The sequence below is a fragment of the Pinus tabuliformis genome, chromosome 3_1 (genome assembly GCF_031772625.1).
Source record: "Pinus tabuliformis cultivar Carrire ecotype Pingquan chromosome 3_1, CPIR1, whole genome shotgun sequence".
Lineage (NCBI taxonomy): Eukaryota > Viridiplantae > Streptophyta > Pinopsida > Pinales > Pinaceae > Pinus > Pinus tabuliformis.
Window position 1 is genome coordinate 922,322,474 of NC_142301.1, and position 15,460 is coordinate 922,337,933.

The window sequence follows — 15,460 nt, forward strand, 5'->3', positions numbered from 1 at the left end:
TCGATAATATCCTCATCAAAAAACTTTAAGGATGTTATGAAATTGATACTTCAAATGAATCAAAACTCAATATCGGAGAAGCAAAAAGAGCTTGAGGATGCCATATCCAATAAAAACGAAAAAAACTTTCATTTAAAACATCATATACAAAAACTACTTACACAAATCAAAAATTCTAAAACTAATAAGCACAGGTTAGGACAAGAAAAAGGAAGTTTGGACAAGAAATTCAACGAAATTCTGTCAGAGACAGATGAGGAAAATTTACGTTTAATCGACCTTAACAAAAAATTATTAGAACAAATCAAGAGTTTAAAAGACGAGAAACTTGAATGCCAAAATAAAATTGTCTCAAAAAATGAGGAACTCTTATGTCTCAAAAGTCATAATCAAAGTCTACTCACTCAAATTAAGAAACTTAAAAATGATAAGAAATCATTGAACAACAAATTAGAAGAATTTATCATGAAAGAAATGTCGAAGTCTTCAATCCAAGTTGAAGAAAAAGATACGAACTCCGACCCAGTAAATATCACAACTCAAGAAGAAGAGAAACCTATAGATGTTAAAACCAATTCAGATATTGTAGTTCAAACAATGGAAATTCCAAGTGATGATTCAGTAACCAACTCAACAACAACAATACGTGAAGTAAATGAGGAAAATTACCACACATATAATAAGGGGAAATCCAACCAACAGAACTCTTATCGACATCTGAGCCATAAGAGTAGACAACTAAGTCAGTCTATATATTTGAACCATTCAGAACGGAAAATTAATGTTCCAAGGAATACTAAAGCTTGCAAAATCCAGTCCTATGATAACAATTCATTACAAATCTCCAATGATCGGAAGATTCCACATAAGAATAAACTAGGATGGTCAGATCCATTCTCAATCCGACAATTTTGTTTATCACTTAGAGCATCATATCGTCTAGTATCAACGAAGATGAAAGTTTAGAGGCGAGAATATACTTGAAACGGGAAAAGAGATCAAGCCCTTTAATCAGTAAGCTTTGAGGACAAAGATTTTTGAAGTGGAAGGCAATGTTATGAATAAAATATATATAAAATAATATAAATAATGTAAACAATAAATGACCGTTGGTGAAGAAGTACCTACTTAGGGTATATAAGCAAGCCCTCATTCTCATTTTTAATCATCCCATCTATCTCATCAATTCTTTATATAATATTCAATACAATGTTGCACAAAGCGCAATCGGGATTTAATCGGCGCCGGGGAAAAAGCGGAAAAATTCGTTAAAAGCGGGAAAAAAGCGTTTGGCACAAAAATATTCATTTTTTTTCAATTTTTTTAATATCTAAACCATCTACAACATAAAATAAATACATTGACACATAAATATGATAAAAAAACTAATATATAAGATGTTTAATATCATTTCTAGCGCTAAAATCACACATAACATTGAATCATGTCCTGAATAGTAAGTCCTGAGTCCCAACTCAGCCTCAAAATATCAACAAAAAATATGATAATGTATCTCATCATGTCATAATGTCATATACAATAAAATGAAAGTCTAATCCTATTGATTTCCTCCAGCTCCTCTCCCTCACCTCTTCTCCTCCTCCTCCGCGCGCAAACAGCAAAATGACATAAAAAAAATCGATTTTCGCCTATTAAAAGCCCGCTGCCCCGTGTCTCTGCGATTTTTTCCGAAAAAATCGCTATAAAAAAAGTCCGCGATTTTTTGGTATAAAAATCGCGATTTGATCGGGCAGAGGAAAAAATCGCGATTTTAACAACACTGATTCAATATACACTTACTTGTCGTACAATGGATGTCTTTGTCTTCAAAGTATTCTTAAGATTATTGCAAGTATACGAACTATGTTCGTTACAGATATGAGACTTTATATTTCTTTCTATAGTTCTCATGGTATCTGTCAAACCAAGAGATAACTCATCAAATGAGATTATGTATATTCATTTAGGTTGTTCATAGTTATATACATGAGGGAGTGACTGTTGAGTTTCATCTCCCAATGACTCTCCATTTTCTCTTATTATTTATTTACACTATTTACAATTGTTCACCCAATCCCTATGATTAGGTGTCAACATTCCCCCCTTAATCTGAAGGGATGTTGGTGAGTCCAAGCATCGTTCTGAATCTTTCAAGCTTTTCTCTTCCAAGCGCTTTGGTGAAGATGTCTGCAATCTGCTCATTAGTGGAACAATGGTGAAGATGGATTGTTTTGGCCTCAACATGATGTCGAATCAGATGATATTTTGTATTGATGTGCTTCGTTCGATCATGGAACTTTGGGTTCTTGGCCAACTTTATTGCCGAGGTATTGTCAATCATGAGTGGAGTCGAATGTACTTGTTTTACCTGCAAATCTTCTAGAATTTTCTTGAGCCACACAATTTCTTTTGTTGCCTCAGCTACTGCCACATATTCTGCCTCTGTTGTGGAATCTGTTGGAACTGATTGTTTGCGTGATCTCCAGGAGACAGCTCCTGATCCAAGACTCATAGCATAACTAGAAGTAGATACCTCAGTTTCTTTGTCTCCATCGAAGTCTGAATCAGAGTATCCAATCAAGCTAAAGTCGCCCACCTGTGTATACTTGAGTCCAAAGTCTTGAGTTCCCTTCAAGTACTTTAGAACTCTTTTTGTAGCAGACCAATGTCCCTCACAAGGCTTTTGCATAAACCTGGAGAGGATTCCAACAGCAAATGAACTGTTTCGTCTAGTAGTAGTCAGGTAGTTGAGACTTCTTACAAGTTGTCTATACTTTGTTGCATCCTCAAATTCTTTTCCTTCAATGGATGTGAGTTTTAAGTTTTGTTCCATTGGAGTAGTCAGAGAATTGCATTCAACCATGCCAAACATGTTCAACATATCTCCAATGTACTTCTTTTGAGAAAGGAATATGGACTTCGGATGTTGAGTTACTTCAATACCAAGATAGTAATGAACATAGCCAAATCAATCATTTCAAACCCTTTCCTCAATTCCTTCTTTATGGATGCAATGTAACTCTCATTGTTCCCTGTCATCAAAAGATCATCTACATATACCACAAGATATACAACTATTTTGCCAACTTTCTTAACAAACAAAGTTGCATCATCAAGATCATAATGTTTGAAATTGAGTTTCAGAAGATGCTCAGTTAGTTTTTCATACCAGGCTCGCAGTGCTTGTTTGAGGCCACACAAGGATTTCACAAATTTGCATACTTTATGTTCATGTCCTTTCACAGCAAATCCATTAGGCTGAGATATAAAAACATTCTCTTTTAGATCTCCATTCAAGAAAGCAGTTTTTACATCCATTTGATGGACTTTCCAACCGTTTTGAGCTGCTAGGGCAAAGAGTGTCTGAATGGTAGCCCATTTTGCTGTGGGCGCAAAAGTCTCCTCATAATCGACCCCTTCCTTCTATGCCAAAACCTTTTCCCACAAGCCTAGCTTTGTGCTTGTCAGGTGAGCCATCAGCTTTATATTTGTTCTTGTAGACCCACTTGCAACCAATTGGTTTGGTTCCCAATGGAGGATCAACCAGCTTCCAAGTGCCATTATTTATCAAGGCAACATACTCCTTTTGCATCGCTTCTTTCCATTCATCATGAGAAATAGCTTCTTTGAAGGAAGTTGGTTCAAAATCTGTAGACAAATTCAATTCACAATCATAAGAAACATCCATATCAACAGGTGAATCAGAGTCATCTACATCACCTCCATTTTGTCGGGTTGAATTTCTAGTTCCTACCTTTCCAACCTCATCAGGATGAACACTTTCAAATGTCTTTGTCAGCCACTTTGGGGCACCTTTCTGAGATGGTCCACGCTGCTCAATTGATTAAGTTTGGACTGAATCAAGATTGAGTCTCCCAATTCTGTCAATCACATCACTCAAAGTATCATTCGTTGTTGGAGTTTCATGCGGGGAGAGAGTGCTTCAGAAGAAGATTCCACGGGTTGATCTAGTATAGGAATCCCCCTTCAAGATGTGGAATCTAATTATCAAATTCTTGAATTGATTTTTCATTTGTGAATCTATCCAAGCGATCAAGTTGTCGCTCAACAACAATGTCAGTTTTGCATGATTCAAGAAAGATTACATCTCTAGATACAACAAACTTTTTATTGACTTCATCATAAAGACGGTATTCTTTGGAGGTGTTTGAATACCCCAAGAAGATACACTTACGACTCCTTGCACCAAGTTTGTTTCTATGTACCTTTGGTATCAAGGCATAACATGTGGAACCAAAGACCCTGAGATGCTTTACCGAAGGAATGTGCCCATATCACATTTCATAAGGAGTCTTGTTTCTAATAGCATTCGATGGACATCTATTCTTTACATATACAGCACATAGAATTGCATCAGCCCAAAACATCAATTTTACATTCTTGAAAAACATCATGGAGCACACCATATTTAAGATTATCCTTCCTTCAGCTACTTCGTTCTGTTGGGGATTATAAGGCAAAGTTGTTTGATGTTTGATCCCATGTTGGCGAAGATAGTTTTCAAATTTATTTGAAGTGTATTCTTTTCCATTATCAGCGCGAATAGAGCCAATATGAGATTGTGCATCATTTTCAATCCATATATGAAAGTTCTTAAATGTTTGAAAAGCATCAGATTTGTTCTTCAATAAATAAACCCAACACATTCTGGTGTAATCATCAATAAATGTCATCATATATTTATTTCCATTTGCAGAAGGAACAGGCATTGGACCACATAAATGTACATGAATGAGTTCAAGTTTTCTATGTGCTCTGGAATGTGAATCATGAAAAGACTGTTTGCTATGCTTTCCTAGAATGCAAGCATCACATTACTTAAGTTTCCTAGGAATTGTAGGCAAACTAGTAACACCATTTTTCTTCAACAAGCGGAGGTTGTCATAGTTCAAGTGTCCAAATCAAGCATGCCATAATAAACTTGATGGAAATGTACCTTCTTCATAATGAGAATTGTATGAGAAATTTTGTGCACGAGCAAATGTACCTTGCAGCTTGAGAATCCTTTCTTCTTCTATCCCCGTCATGACAAGTGAGTGATCTGATGCTTTTCTCACCTCAACCTTGCCATCAAACATATGAATGGAGTGTCCTTGCTGGCGAATGTGGACCAAGGATAGCAAGTTTCTCCTCAGCTATGGGAGATATAAAACATGATGCAGAAGAAAGTCTGGAAGACCAGGCAATTTAAGCCTGATTGTGCCAAGCCCTGATGGCTTGAGTTTTGATTTGTCTGCAAAGTATACTGCTCCATCAACATTGTCAGTAAATTCTTCAAAAAATTCTCTTCTAAAGGTCATGTGGCAAGTTGCTCCTGAATCAAGCAACCAATCATTTTTCCAAGAAGTAAGTGAAGCATTTAATAAGTCTTCATTTACTCCAATATTACAATGTGCCACAACATAGTGAGCAGATTCAGGTGCTTTACCTTTCTCTTTCTCATTAGTTTTATGGTTTACCTTTAGGTTGGTTTCTTTCCTGCTCAATTCTGTCCCAAGGCAACTTGCATGTTGATGCATCATGTGATCCATCTCTTTTGCAACGTATGCAATGCAAATCTGACTTTTCTCCTTGAGAGTGTTTGCCCCCCCTACCTCTGAAATTTCTTCTTCCTCTTCCTATTCCACCACCTCTTCCTCTGGAAGAATCTTGAGCTAGATTCTTCTCTCTATGTACAAGACACAGTCTCTTCAGAACACTGAGGAGTTGTCTTCTTCCCAAAAGCTTTCTCTCTTTCAGCGATTTTTTTCACAAGGGAGTAAAAGGTAATTTCTTTGAGGTTTCCATTTGCTTGCAATGACTCAAGATAATTTGAGTAAGTGGGATAAATTGCCTTGAAAAAGAGGAATGTCTAGTTCAACATTAGTGACTTTGATATCATGCATAATAAATTTTACTTCTGATGCAAGAGCAAGAGAATCATCATTTTGTAATTCAAGGCTGAACAATTTAATCCTGAGTTTAATCATGAGTTGAACAACTTCAAGTGCAGAGTGTGAGTCATAGAGTTTTCAGTTTTTGTAAGGATTCGAAAGCATTTGAAAATGGCGACTCAACTCTTCATTTACTGATGCTGCAATTAAGGCATAAGCCTTGCTGTTCTTATTTTCTCAAATGGCGAATTCCTTGTCTGAGGTAGGTTGTTCTGGTTCTTTGTCTCCGTCTCCAACACACACTCCTTTCCACAGCTCATTAAAAATGAGAGTGTGTTTGATTTTCCGTGACCATTCTGGATAGTTCTCCTTGCCGGTGAGAACCACTCCCACAATAGATATCAATGAATGCATTTTTTTTTAAACTATGCACTGTAAAAAAATACTTTTGTTGCCAATATATAAAATATTTTCACTTTTGGTGTTGAAGAAAAAAAAAAATTGCACTGTAATAGCAATATTCTGAAAAAAAATGCAATTCTGGTCAAAAATGCAGTATGGAGGGAGCAGCGTCTAGAGGGAGCAACGTACTGGAGAGAGCAGCAACAGCGTGGGAGGAAGAGCAGCAACAGCGTGGGAGGAAGAGCAGCAAAAACTACCTCTATCAAGTTTTGTATCGATATTTGATTAGGTTCTAATAACATCTGTGGAATATAATGGCGAGCATGCCAGTGATTACTGCTGAGACAATTGCATTGACTGAGAAAAAGATGGATATGACACTAGATGAAGCAGCAAAGATGTCCAAAAAAAACCAGTCAAAAGACAAGGAAGCCTGGAATGAGCAGCGTACATGGAGAAGCTGTTGGAATTCAGCATTAGAAATCTACTGGTGGAGGCTAGAGATAGTAGCGTATACACTGAGTCACATTCAAAATGCTGCAAGAATGCTTTTATGGGCCAGATAGCGCACCAGGACTGTTGGCGGCCTCATAAAACAATGCGCTTCGAAGTATGGGAGCTGCAAGGGGAGGTACACCAAGCGTTACACCAGTTATCATGCAGAGGGCAGAGAACTGAAGAATATGGCAAACTGCACGGCAAATTTCTGAAAAATGGCAGAAGGGAGTTACAATGGCAGACTACAATGCCAAAAATGGAGCTGACTCTGATACCATGTTAGGCCAGGAGGTAACTCCTCAAATGAGATTATGTATATTCATTTAGGTTGTTCATAGTTATATACATGAGGGAGTGACTATTGAGTTTTATCTCCCGATGACTCCATTTCCTCTTATTATTTATTTACACTATTTACAATTGTTCACCCAATCCCTATGATTAGGTGTCAATAGTGTCTTATGGATTTCATGAAACCCATCCAACATTTTTCATTAGAACACATTTATTTAGTTCTCAATTACACCAACACAATGTTTTATATCATCATTCCCTCTCTATACAATCTAAAACAAGCTTTCACATGTGACTTACCATTTGGACACCACATCTCCTGCTTGCTTTTGTTGGCTCACAAAATTATTGGTGATTTCTTGTTTGGTCTTATTAGGTCAAAGGATTTTGATACCACTTGTTATGTTCAAAATATAACAATAGCAAAATGGCAAAGGAAACTTCTAAGTTCTCCACAAAAAATGACAACTTCCACAATTACTCAAACAAGTATATTAATAACCATAGAACCACTAGGACGTTCTAAATTACAGTCCTATTATATTCAGTAGCCTTAACGAAATGTATTAAATACCAACCTAGATCCATCATAACTCCGTATCTACCAAGCGTCAAGAGGGATCAAATCTCTTTTCACTCTAAAAGAGGTTTGCATCTCAAGAGATTTGATCCCTCTCAGTGCTTGGTAGATCTAGAGTTATGATTGATCTAGGCTGGTTTAATTTCACACTTTATATAAGTTATATTCCACATGAATACCATGGGTCAATACCATGGGTTCTCAATATGATGGGCTAATACCATGGGCCATTTTTATTTTTATTATTATTTTATTTTTATAGGGTTATTTTTGTTTTTATTTTTTTTATTTTCTTTTGATAGTGTTAAAATCTTTACATTATGTTGTACTAATCTTTTAATTTAATTTTATTTCCTTTTAGTTTTATGTAATTTGACTTGGTCAAAATGTTAAACATTACATTACAACATCTCCACCATACTAGGATGGAGAGCACCTCTCGGCGCAAAGAAGCAAGAGTTTGGGCAACACCCTACTCGCCATAAGACAAGGAAGGAAGACTAAGAGAATACGCATGAAAAAACATGATGTTTAAGGCTATGTTACTGGATCCATGGGGGTCAGATGGCAGAAACATGGATCCACCGATCTGAAATGGATACGGATCCGGATCCGGCTGGATCAGTGGAAGATCCGACAGCCATATGGTTCTGGAATGTATCTGGAATTTTCAAACCATTTTGGCTAGCCCAAGTTTGGATCTCGTGGTTCTGGAGGCGGATCTGACAACAACGAACGCATGAAATAAGCATCGCTCAATTTACTGTGATGTATATGAAACTGCTATCGAACGTAGGGTCTTTGGAAAGACCCCGGCACATGTCGAACAACAACGCATACTTGGGATCTTAAGAACAGATTGGTTTCCAGGTCCCTGCTAATCGATCGAAAGTGATGGACCTTAATCTAATATCTTAAACCCAATCTTTGTGATTTTTTATTAACCTACTTTGTGCTTTTACATTGCAGCTATCGGGGTCCCCTTAACTAAACCCCTATGCTTTTTGTGTTGAAATCACCAGCCAGTCAATTCTATGATTTTAAGGTGGATAGATAGCATAATTTGAGTAGTTATAGTGACGCCGAGTTAAGATGTAGAAGGTAAATCTAGCCATTATGACACGCTTCTGTTTCTAAGGTTGCATGTTGAAAAATAAATTGTATGTTTTAAATTTTAGACTTTGATTTATAATTATTTTAGAATGTAGTTTATAAACATTAGATAGTTTAAATAAGTTGAAATTATGATTAATAATATTTTAAAATATTACTAATATTAAATATAGTTATATTAACATTTTTAATATTTAAATATACTTATAATATTAAATATTAGATTTAATAAATATAGTAACAAATATTAAATATTTAAAATTATTTAATAGTTAACTTATATTTAAATATTTAATAATTATAACTTAAACTATCATATATTATGTTAAATAATTATAACTTAAAATAATATAAACTATAAATTATAAAAGCTTTTCTATATTAATTTTAATGTTTTTTATATTAAGTGTTAATGTTGTGATTTATGAATGGTTTTGATTTTGAACTTCGAATATGTTTTTTTAAATTAAAAAAAATATATATTATTATATATTTTTGTACTTGTCGTATCCTTGCCATATCCAGATTCTGACTTTTCAAAATCTTGACGGATGTGTATCCGGATCCATTTCCATATCTTGGTGACTTAGGTTTAAGGGAAGTAAAGAAGTCCAATTTGTTGGGTATGCGATATGTTCTTTTCATGACTAGTCCCGCATGCAATTCATATGTGCCAAGCGCAACAAGGAGGTACCCCCTTTTCTGTCTGGTTTTGGCAGTTTTGAGCACATGGTTTTCCTTTTAGCAGTTTTGTGGCACATAATGGTTCAGCCTATGGTTTTGTAATTCCAGTTATAGAACTACAGTTGTATTCTAATCCAGGTTTAATGGATTGGGGGTTTATGGATGCTGCATGATATACATGTTGTATTGTAACATTGTAAAGATATAATATACTGAAAAAACTTTCTGGTTTTCCCAGGTTTGGGTTTCCAGGGTAAAATTTCTATGTTAAATGTGTGTATGTGCCATTGCATCTGTTCTGTTTTGATTAAGCATTTGTATGCATCAATTAATTGTACAAGGTTAAAACCAAGACAATTATATGCCATGTTAAGTTCCCCATAAAACTATTCAAAGAGTAGTGTTTTAACTTACTTATCCTTTAAGCAACCTTAAAACCATAACACCTAGGAATTAAGCTTGATTTGAACCTACTTAGAAATTTTTGGACTTATTTAAGGCTCTAATATTAGAGTGTCTTCAATTTTTGGATTTTGACCAAACTAAGGCCTATTTAAGGTTATTTGAAGCTTTTATGTATATTAATCCAGAGTCCAGCATAATTAAGAATAGACAATCATTATCAAGGCTAATCTCGATCATATGTACAGGAGTACCATGCCCCATGGTGATAACTGGCACCTTTGAAATGTTATAATAGTGACTTTCCTCTTATTGGCATTACACTAAAAAAACAGACTACCAAATAGGGTGAAAATAGAATACCTTGAAGCTTTGCGGATTTTCTGAAATAGCTGCTAACATGGACTCTTCTCCTTCGAACACAAGAGCAGGACCTGGAAGCCTTGTATACTTGAGAAAATGCTAAAAATAAAATCCAGGAAATTCACTATGAAACTACACTGCCATGTCTCCATACATATACTCTAGAAGTTAACGCAACAGATCCATCCAAAACTTGCACCTGAAAAATACAGGCCTTCCTTCCCTGTAATCTTCGCAACAGAACCCTCCGGTGCTAAGTTGCCATACAATATCTGAATGTGTCCAGTTGATTTAATTGGATTTTCGAATGGCCTTATTATTTTCTGCACCAGCACCCACGAAATAGACTGAAATTTGAAATTTTGATTCATCAAAAATTCAAACACAAAAACCTGCTTTCACTTGTAATCTTTGTCTCACCTGACCCTCTGTTAAAGGGGGGCAATTCTTTACATTTTCTCCAAGTGTCTTTCCTGTAACTGCAATCATTCGAAGTGTGTTTTTAAGCAAACACTATAAAAGTGATATCAGCCTCAGCTAAAGTTAAGACAGGAATCTCACCTGTTATACAATCACCATCTATGAGTCCCAACTCTAATAGATATCGAATTACCGCCGGTGTTCCTCCAACCTGATAAAAAATGAAGCTCTAACCAGTTATAAGAAATGAAATATGAATATTTCACTGGCAGTATTGCAATGTATTATATAGCTTCCTTAGATGGAAGAATAAATTAGATATGTAATGCAAAAGAAAATGCCACATCAATATGGAAAAATCTGACATACCTTATGAAGGTCTTCCATTACATATTTCCCACTGGGCTTGAGATCTGCAAGAAAAGGTACCTCATCACTGATTTTCTGAAAATCGTCCAGTGTCAGATCTAAACCGACTGATCTGCCATTGAAGAACCAATGTAAAATAATCAGAATAAACTCCAGGGAAAAGGACACTAATAAATTCTGGATAGCTTCCACCATACAAAAATTGAATGCCGTGATTCTTTGAACTTTCAATTTAAGCACAAGGGTCTATTAACCTGGCAATGGCAATCAAATGCAAGACAGCATTGGTGGAGCCACCAAGAGCCATTATAATCACCATTGCATTTCGTAGGGATTTCATAGTGATGATATCCCTTGGTTTTAAATCCAATTTTATCAGTTCCAAAAGATATTTGCCTGCCAAACGACATTCATCCAGCTTCAATGGGTCCTCTGCAGGTGTTGAAGAACTGTAAAAGATCCAGTTAGTCCAGAAAAAGCACATAAGACAAACATGGCATGAACTCAGGTTTCCTGGAAAATGATCAATTCACTCCATATTCTCTGATCAAAAGTAAAGTTTTGGATGGTTCAATTCTTCATTAATTCAGGTATGATACATTGTGAAATTTAAGGAAGGTGAAGTAATTCAAAAGAAAATTTGCAATGACGACTACTTCAACAGTGTTCACTGAATATCAATTAAGCCAACCAGTGATACCTGTAAGGAATTGTCATGCCCATGGTCTCAATTGCACTTGCCATGGTATTGGCTGTATACATGCCACCACATGCTCCTGCACCAGGACAAGAATTGCGCACCACATCCATCCGCTGCTCATCAGTGATTGACCCATTGACATATTCCCCATAGCACTGCCACATAGAAAAGGAAATAATGCTGTTAAAAAAGGGAAAAGTAAAGTTATCCCAAATTTAAAAGCAACTGTTGTGACCCACGTCCCAATGTGATCAAGACCCTCGTTCTTCTTTGGATCCCATTGTGGCATTTGGTCATATGCAGTTGTAGAAGTAGATTTCAAAATAACAGTTTAACTCAGAACCACTAGAAGGCACTAAGTAGTAAAGTACTGCCCAAAAGCAGAAGCAACTTTGACTTTATCAATGACTGAATTTTGAAACAAGACCACAGCTTCAAATCTGGTATGCACCATCCCTGCATGCTATAGGAGTGACGCAGTACACAGGACAAACAAGAAGACAGCAAACAAGAGCCAAATTCATAACTATCAACTTTTTTATCACCATATGCATAGGTTCCAAGAAGCAACCAGTACATTCCTTTCACTTGGTAAACAAATCCTATCAACCCACTTTATGTATAACTAAGTTGTAAAATTTCAAAACTTACATTCCACATGAAAATAATTTATTTCAATAATGAGACTGCAAAACAAGGGTATTAAGTGCAAAAAGCTTGAATAGATCAGACATAACAAATGCCAAAATGATGGTAACAACGTAGCAAAATATACCTGAAAGGCTGATATTATGTCATAGGTGTGACCTTGGAAATGCCCAGGCTGCAATAATATAAAGCCATAAGAATGCATATCAGATAGAAATTTCACTTAATCCTTCAGTTCTGATTCCTTTTTACGACACCGACATTATCACCATTTATTTAACTTTGGTAATCCTCAACTTAACAAAAATAATTCTGAATATTTTTGACACAAAGGTGTAAATCTTTCCAGGGTAGCAAGCAGAAGATAAATCAATAATTTTGTTGAGCTGAATTTGTTCAGCATTATTGCACATATCAAAATGAAAACAACAATGTCCACATTGGTTAAACCATTAGGCAATTTTATACATCATGATACACACACACACACACTACATTACATAAAAGGTCTTTCAAGACTTCTGTGCATTACACCTTATGCTTAAGCTTTCCTGTTCTTATAAAAGCTTTCTATACTTTCCAATAATAACAAGTAACCTTACAAGAGTGATGCAACCATTGTAAGAAACACCTAACCTTAATGGTCCCACCATAAACCATAATGCTAGGTCGATTGAGGCGTCCCATTGCCATAAGGGTACCAGGCATCTGCATAAAGAATAATGTCCGATTACAATCTCAAAAAACTGAGCTTAATGTACATCATCTTCTCCAGAACTCTGAAAGGAGAGAAAAATAATTGAGCTGTGACTATTTTTGTTTTCAAAGACATTCAGGATACTACATTTAGTACATTAGAAAATGTATTTCAAGCCAAGTAGCAGGAACCATATCCCCACTGTTTCCAGCAAACAAAGACTCTTTTTTGAAATATGCTTCTAAATCTCTATTAACAACAAAATTATTACAATGCATATGAGAAAATATAATGGACTTTGAGTGTTGTGGGAGAAGGTTTTTCGCATGGAATTGGCTTAGCTAACCTGCCAGGCTACAGCTGTTGGGTCATAAATCTGGTAAGGGTGATATGGGTTTCTCACTGCCCTTAAATACCGTTAACCTGTTTCGAGCTGCAACTGGTGTGGAGAGTGGTCATGGTGCCAAAGACTGTTGATGTTTGTAGCTTGGGCAGGTACTTCTACATAGGCCTAAGTATCTAGGCATATTGAAATCACCTAGTAGACCCTTAACCTTAGTAATTACTTTAGTTATTAAAGTAATTCATTTTTTATAAAATAAAGTCCGTTAATCTAATGAAATGCAAAAGCTATTTGGATTAGTGAATTAGATGAATCTCAATCGTCAATTTCAAATGAGGTGAGATCTGTTGAGAAATTAATGCATGTAGTTATTAAGGATTTGATTCATCTTTTCTCGATAATTACTTGTGATATGTGTTGGCTTCTTTATTTCTTTATTATGTTATCTTTCATCAAGCAATTACCAAATCAAAAATGCGTGAAGATCACAACAACACGAGACACAAGATGTAGGCACTCAGCCAGGGCAAAACCCCCCTCCTAGGGGAAAACCCAATCAAATTCTTCTTCTATAATAGAACCAAGTCAAAGTGAGACAATCCAAGCCCTTTTGACCAAGACAAAGACATCCTCCAATCACCAAGTCAGCCCTCCTTCTAAGTAGACAAACTCTACCGAAGTCAACAAGAGTCAATTCCTTCAAAACTGCTTCAATGTGAAATTTCGGCCCCCTGCAACTCAGAATTTCGGACCTACAGTCACTACAGAAATTTCGGACCCCTGCAACTCAGAATTTCGGACCTGCAATCACTGCAGAAATTTTGGCCCCTGAAACTTGCCCAAAAACCCTAGAAATCTCGCACTTGTGAGAGAGAAGATGCCCCAAAAACTTTGACTCTTGTTCTTCTTTTCATTTGACCTTCTTGTCCTTGACTTCGCACTTCTTTTCTTCCTTCACTGCAGATCAAACTGGTTGATGGATTGATGCCAAATAGGTCGAATTCTCCCTCTATTTATAATGCTTCCACAGAGTCGAATTGCCCCAAACAAGGACGACTTCATCAAGGCAGGGCCGACTTAGTGAGGAGGTAAAATATGACTGTTTTGACTCAAAATAATTTTTCTTTACATGATACAAAAGCCCAAGAAGGGTCTAATAAATATGACAATGACTCTTATGACTCAAGAAAACCCTACAATGGAAGCTTTGACCTAATAAATAAGTAAAAGGAGCATGAAACCCATGCTTCAAAATGTTTTTCTTTTTCTTTTCAATTTTACAATAAATACATAATGATAAAGTACAATAGCAATTATAAATACCAACCATATTTACGTTTTCAACACTCCCTCTTAACTAGGGAGGTATTCATAATTGTACAAACAAGTACAAGGATGAACTCAAATTGACATGTTCTCAAAAGAGTATCAACATACGCAATGCTAGGGATCTAGACACCATAATTGTCAAGGTATCCTCCCAACAGGGACTAAGGTGTCAACAAGGCAACTTGCTACTATAGGTACCATCAAGCTATAGCCCTGGTATCAATCCAACGGGATATAGATACCATCTAGGCCTCCATGCCAAGACACAAGGTATCATCAAGGTCAAATCACTAAAACAAAGCTCCATATCAAGACCAAGATACCCTCCCACACAAGGATCTAGACATCATCAAGGCCAAACTATAACTGAGAACTCAATACCAAGTAGGCCAAGATGTCCTCACAAGTACCATCATACAACACGTAGCCTAAGGTACTCATCTCTCCCTCTCAACCAAATTAGAGATATCCACCAATCCAAGCATGCTTCTAAAATATACAAACTTCTTGTTGGGGAGAGATTTTTTCAACACATCAGCTACTTGTTCATCTGTCGAAACATATTGTGGCTTCACGACCCCATCCTGTAACAAACTTCTAATATAGTGGTACTTATTATTAATATGTTTAGTCCTAGCATGGAACAAGGGGTCTTCAGACATTTTGATGCTACTTTGGTTATCACAATTTATAATTGTGGGATCCAAAGGCCCTCCAAACAAAT

At 36.2% G+C, this 15,460-nt stretch overlaps 1 protein-coding gene across 1 annotated transcript in view; it reads right to left on the bottom strand.

Moving 5' to 3' along the window:
* LOC149190756 (dihydroxy-acid dehydratase, chloroplastic-like) overlaps window positions 1-15,460 on the bottom strand; it is a 113,183-nt gene that overhangs the window by 63,217 nt on the left and 34,506 nt on the right. The window contains exons 2-10 of the mRNA XM_089412259.1: window positions 13,004-13,075; window positions 12,495-12,542; window positions 11,720-11,874; window positions 11,274-11,468; window positions 11,020-11,131; window positions 10,792-10,861; window positions 10,651-10,709; window positions 10,430-10,553; window positions 10,231-10,301 (exon numbers count right to left, since the gene is read on the bottom strand). Of these exons, the coding sequence (XP_089268385.1) occupies window positions 10,231-10,301; window positions 10,430-10,553; window positions 10,651-10,709; window positions 10,792-10,861; window positions 11,020-11,131; window positions 11,274-11,468; window positions 11,720-11,874; window positions 12,495-12,542; window positions 13,004-13,075 (906 nt within the window). The remainder of the gene's footprint in view (window positions 1-10,230; window positions 10,302-10,429; window positions 10,554-10,650; window positions 10,710-10,791; window positions 10,862-11,019; window positions 11,132-11,273; window positions 11,469-11,719; window positions 11,875-12,494; window positions 12,543-13,003; window positions 13,076-15,460) is intronic.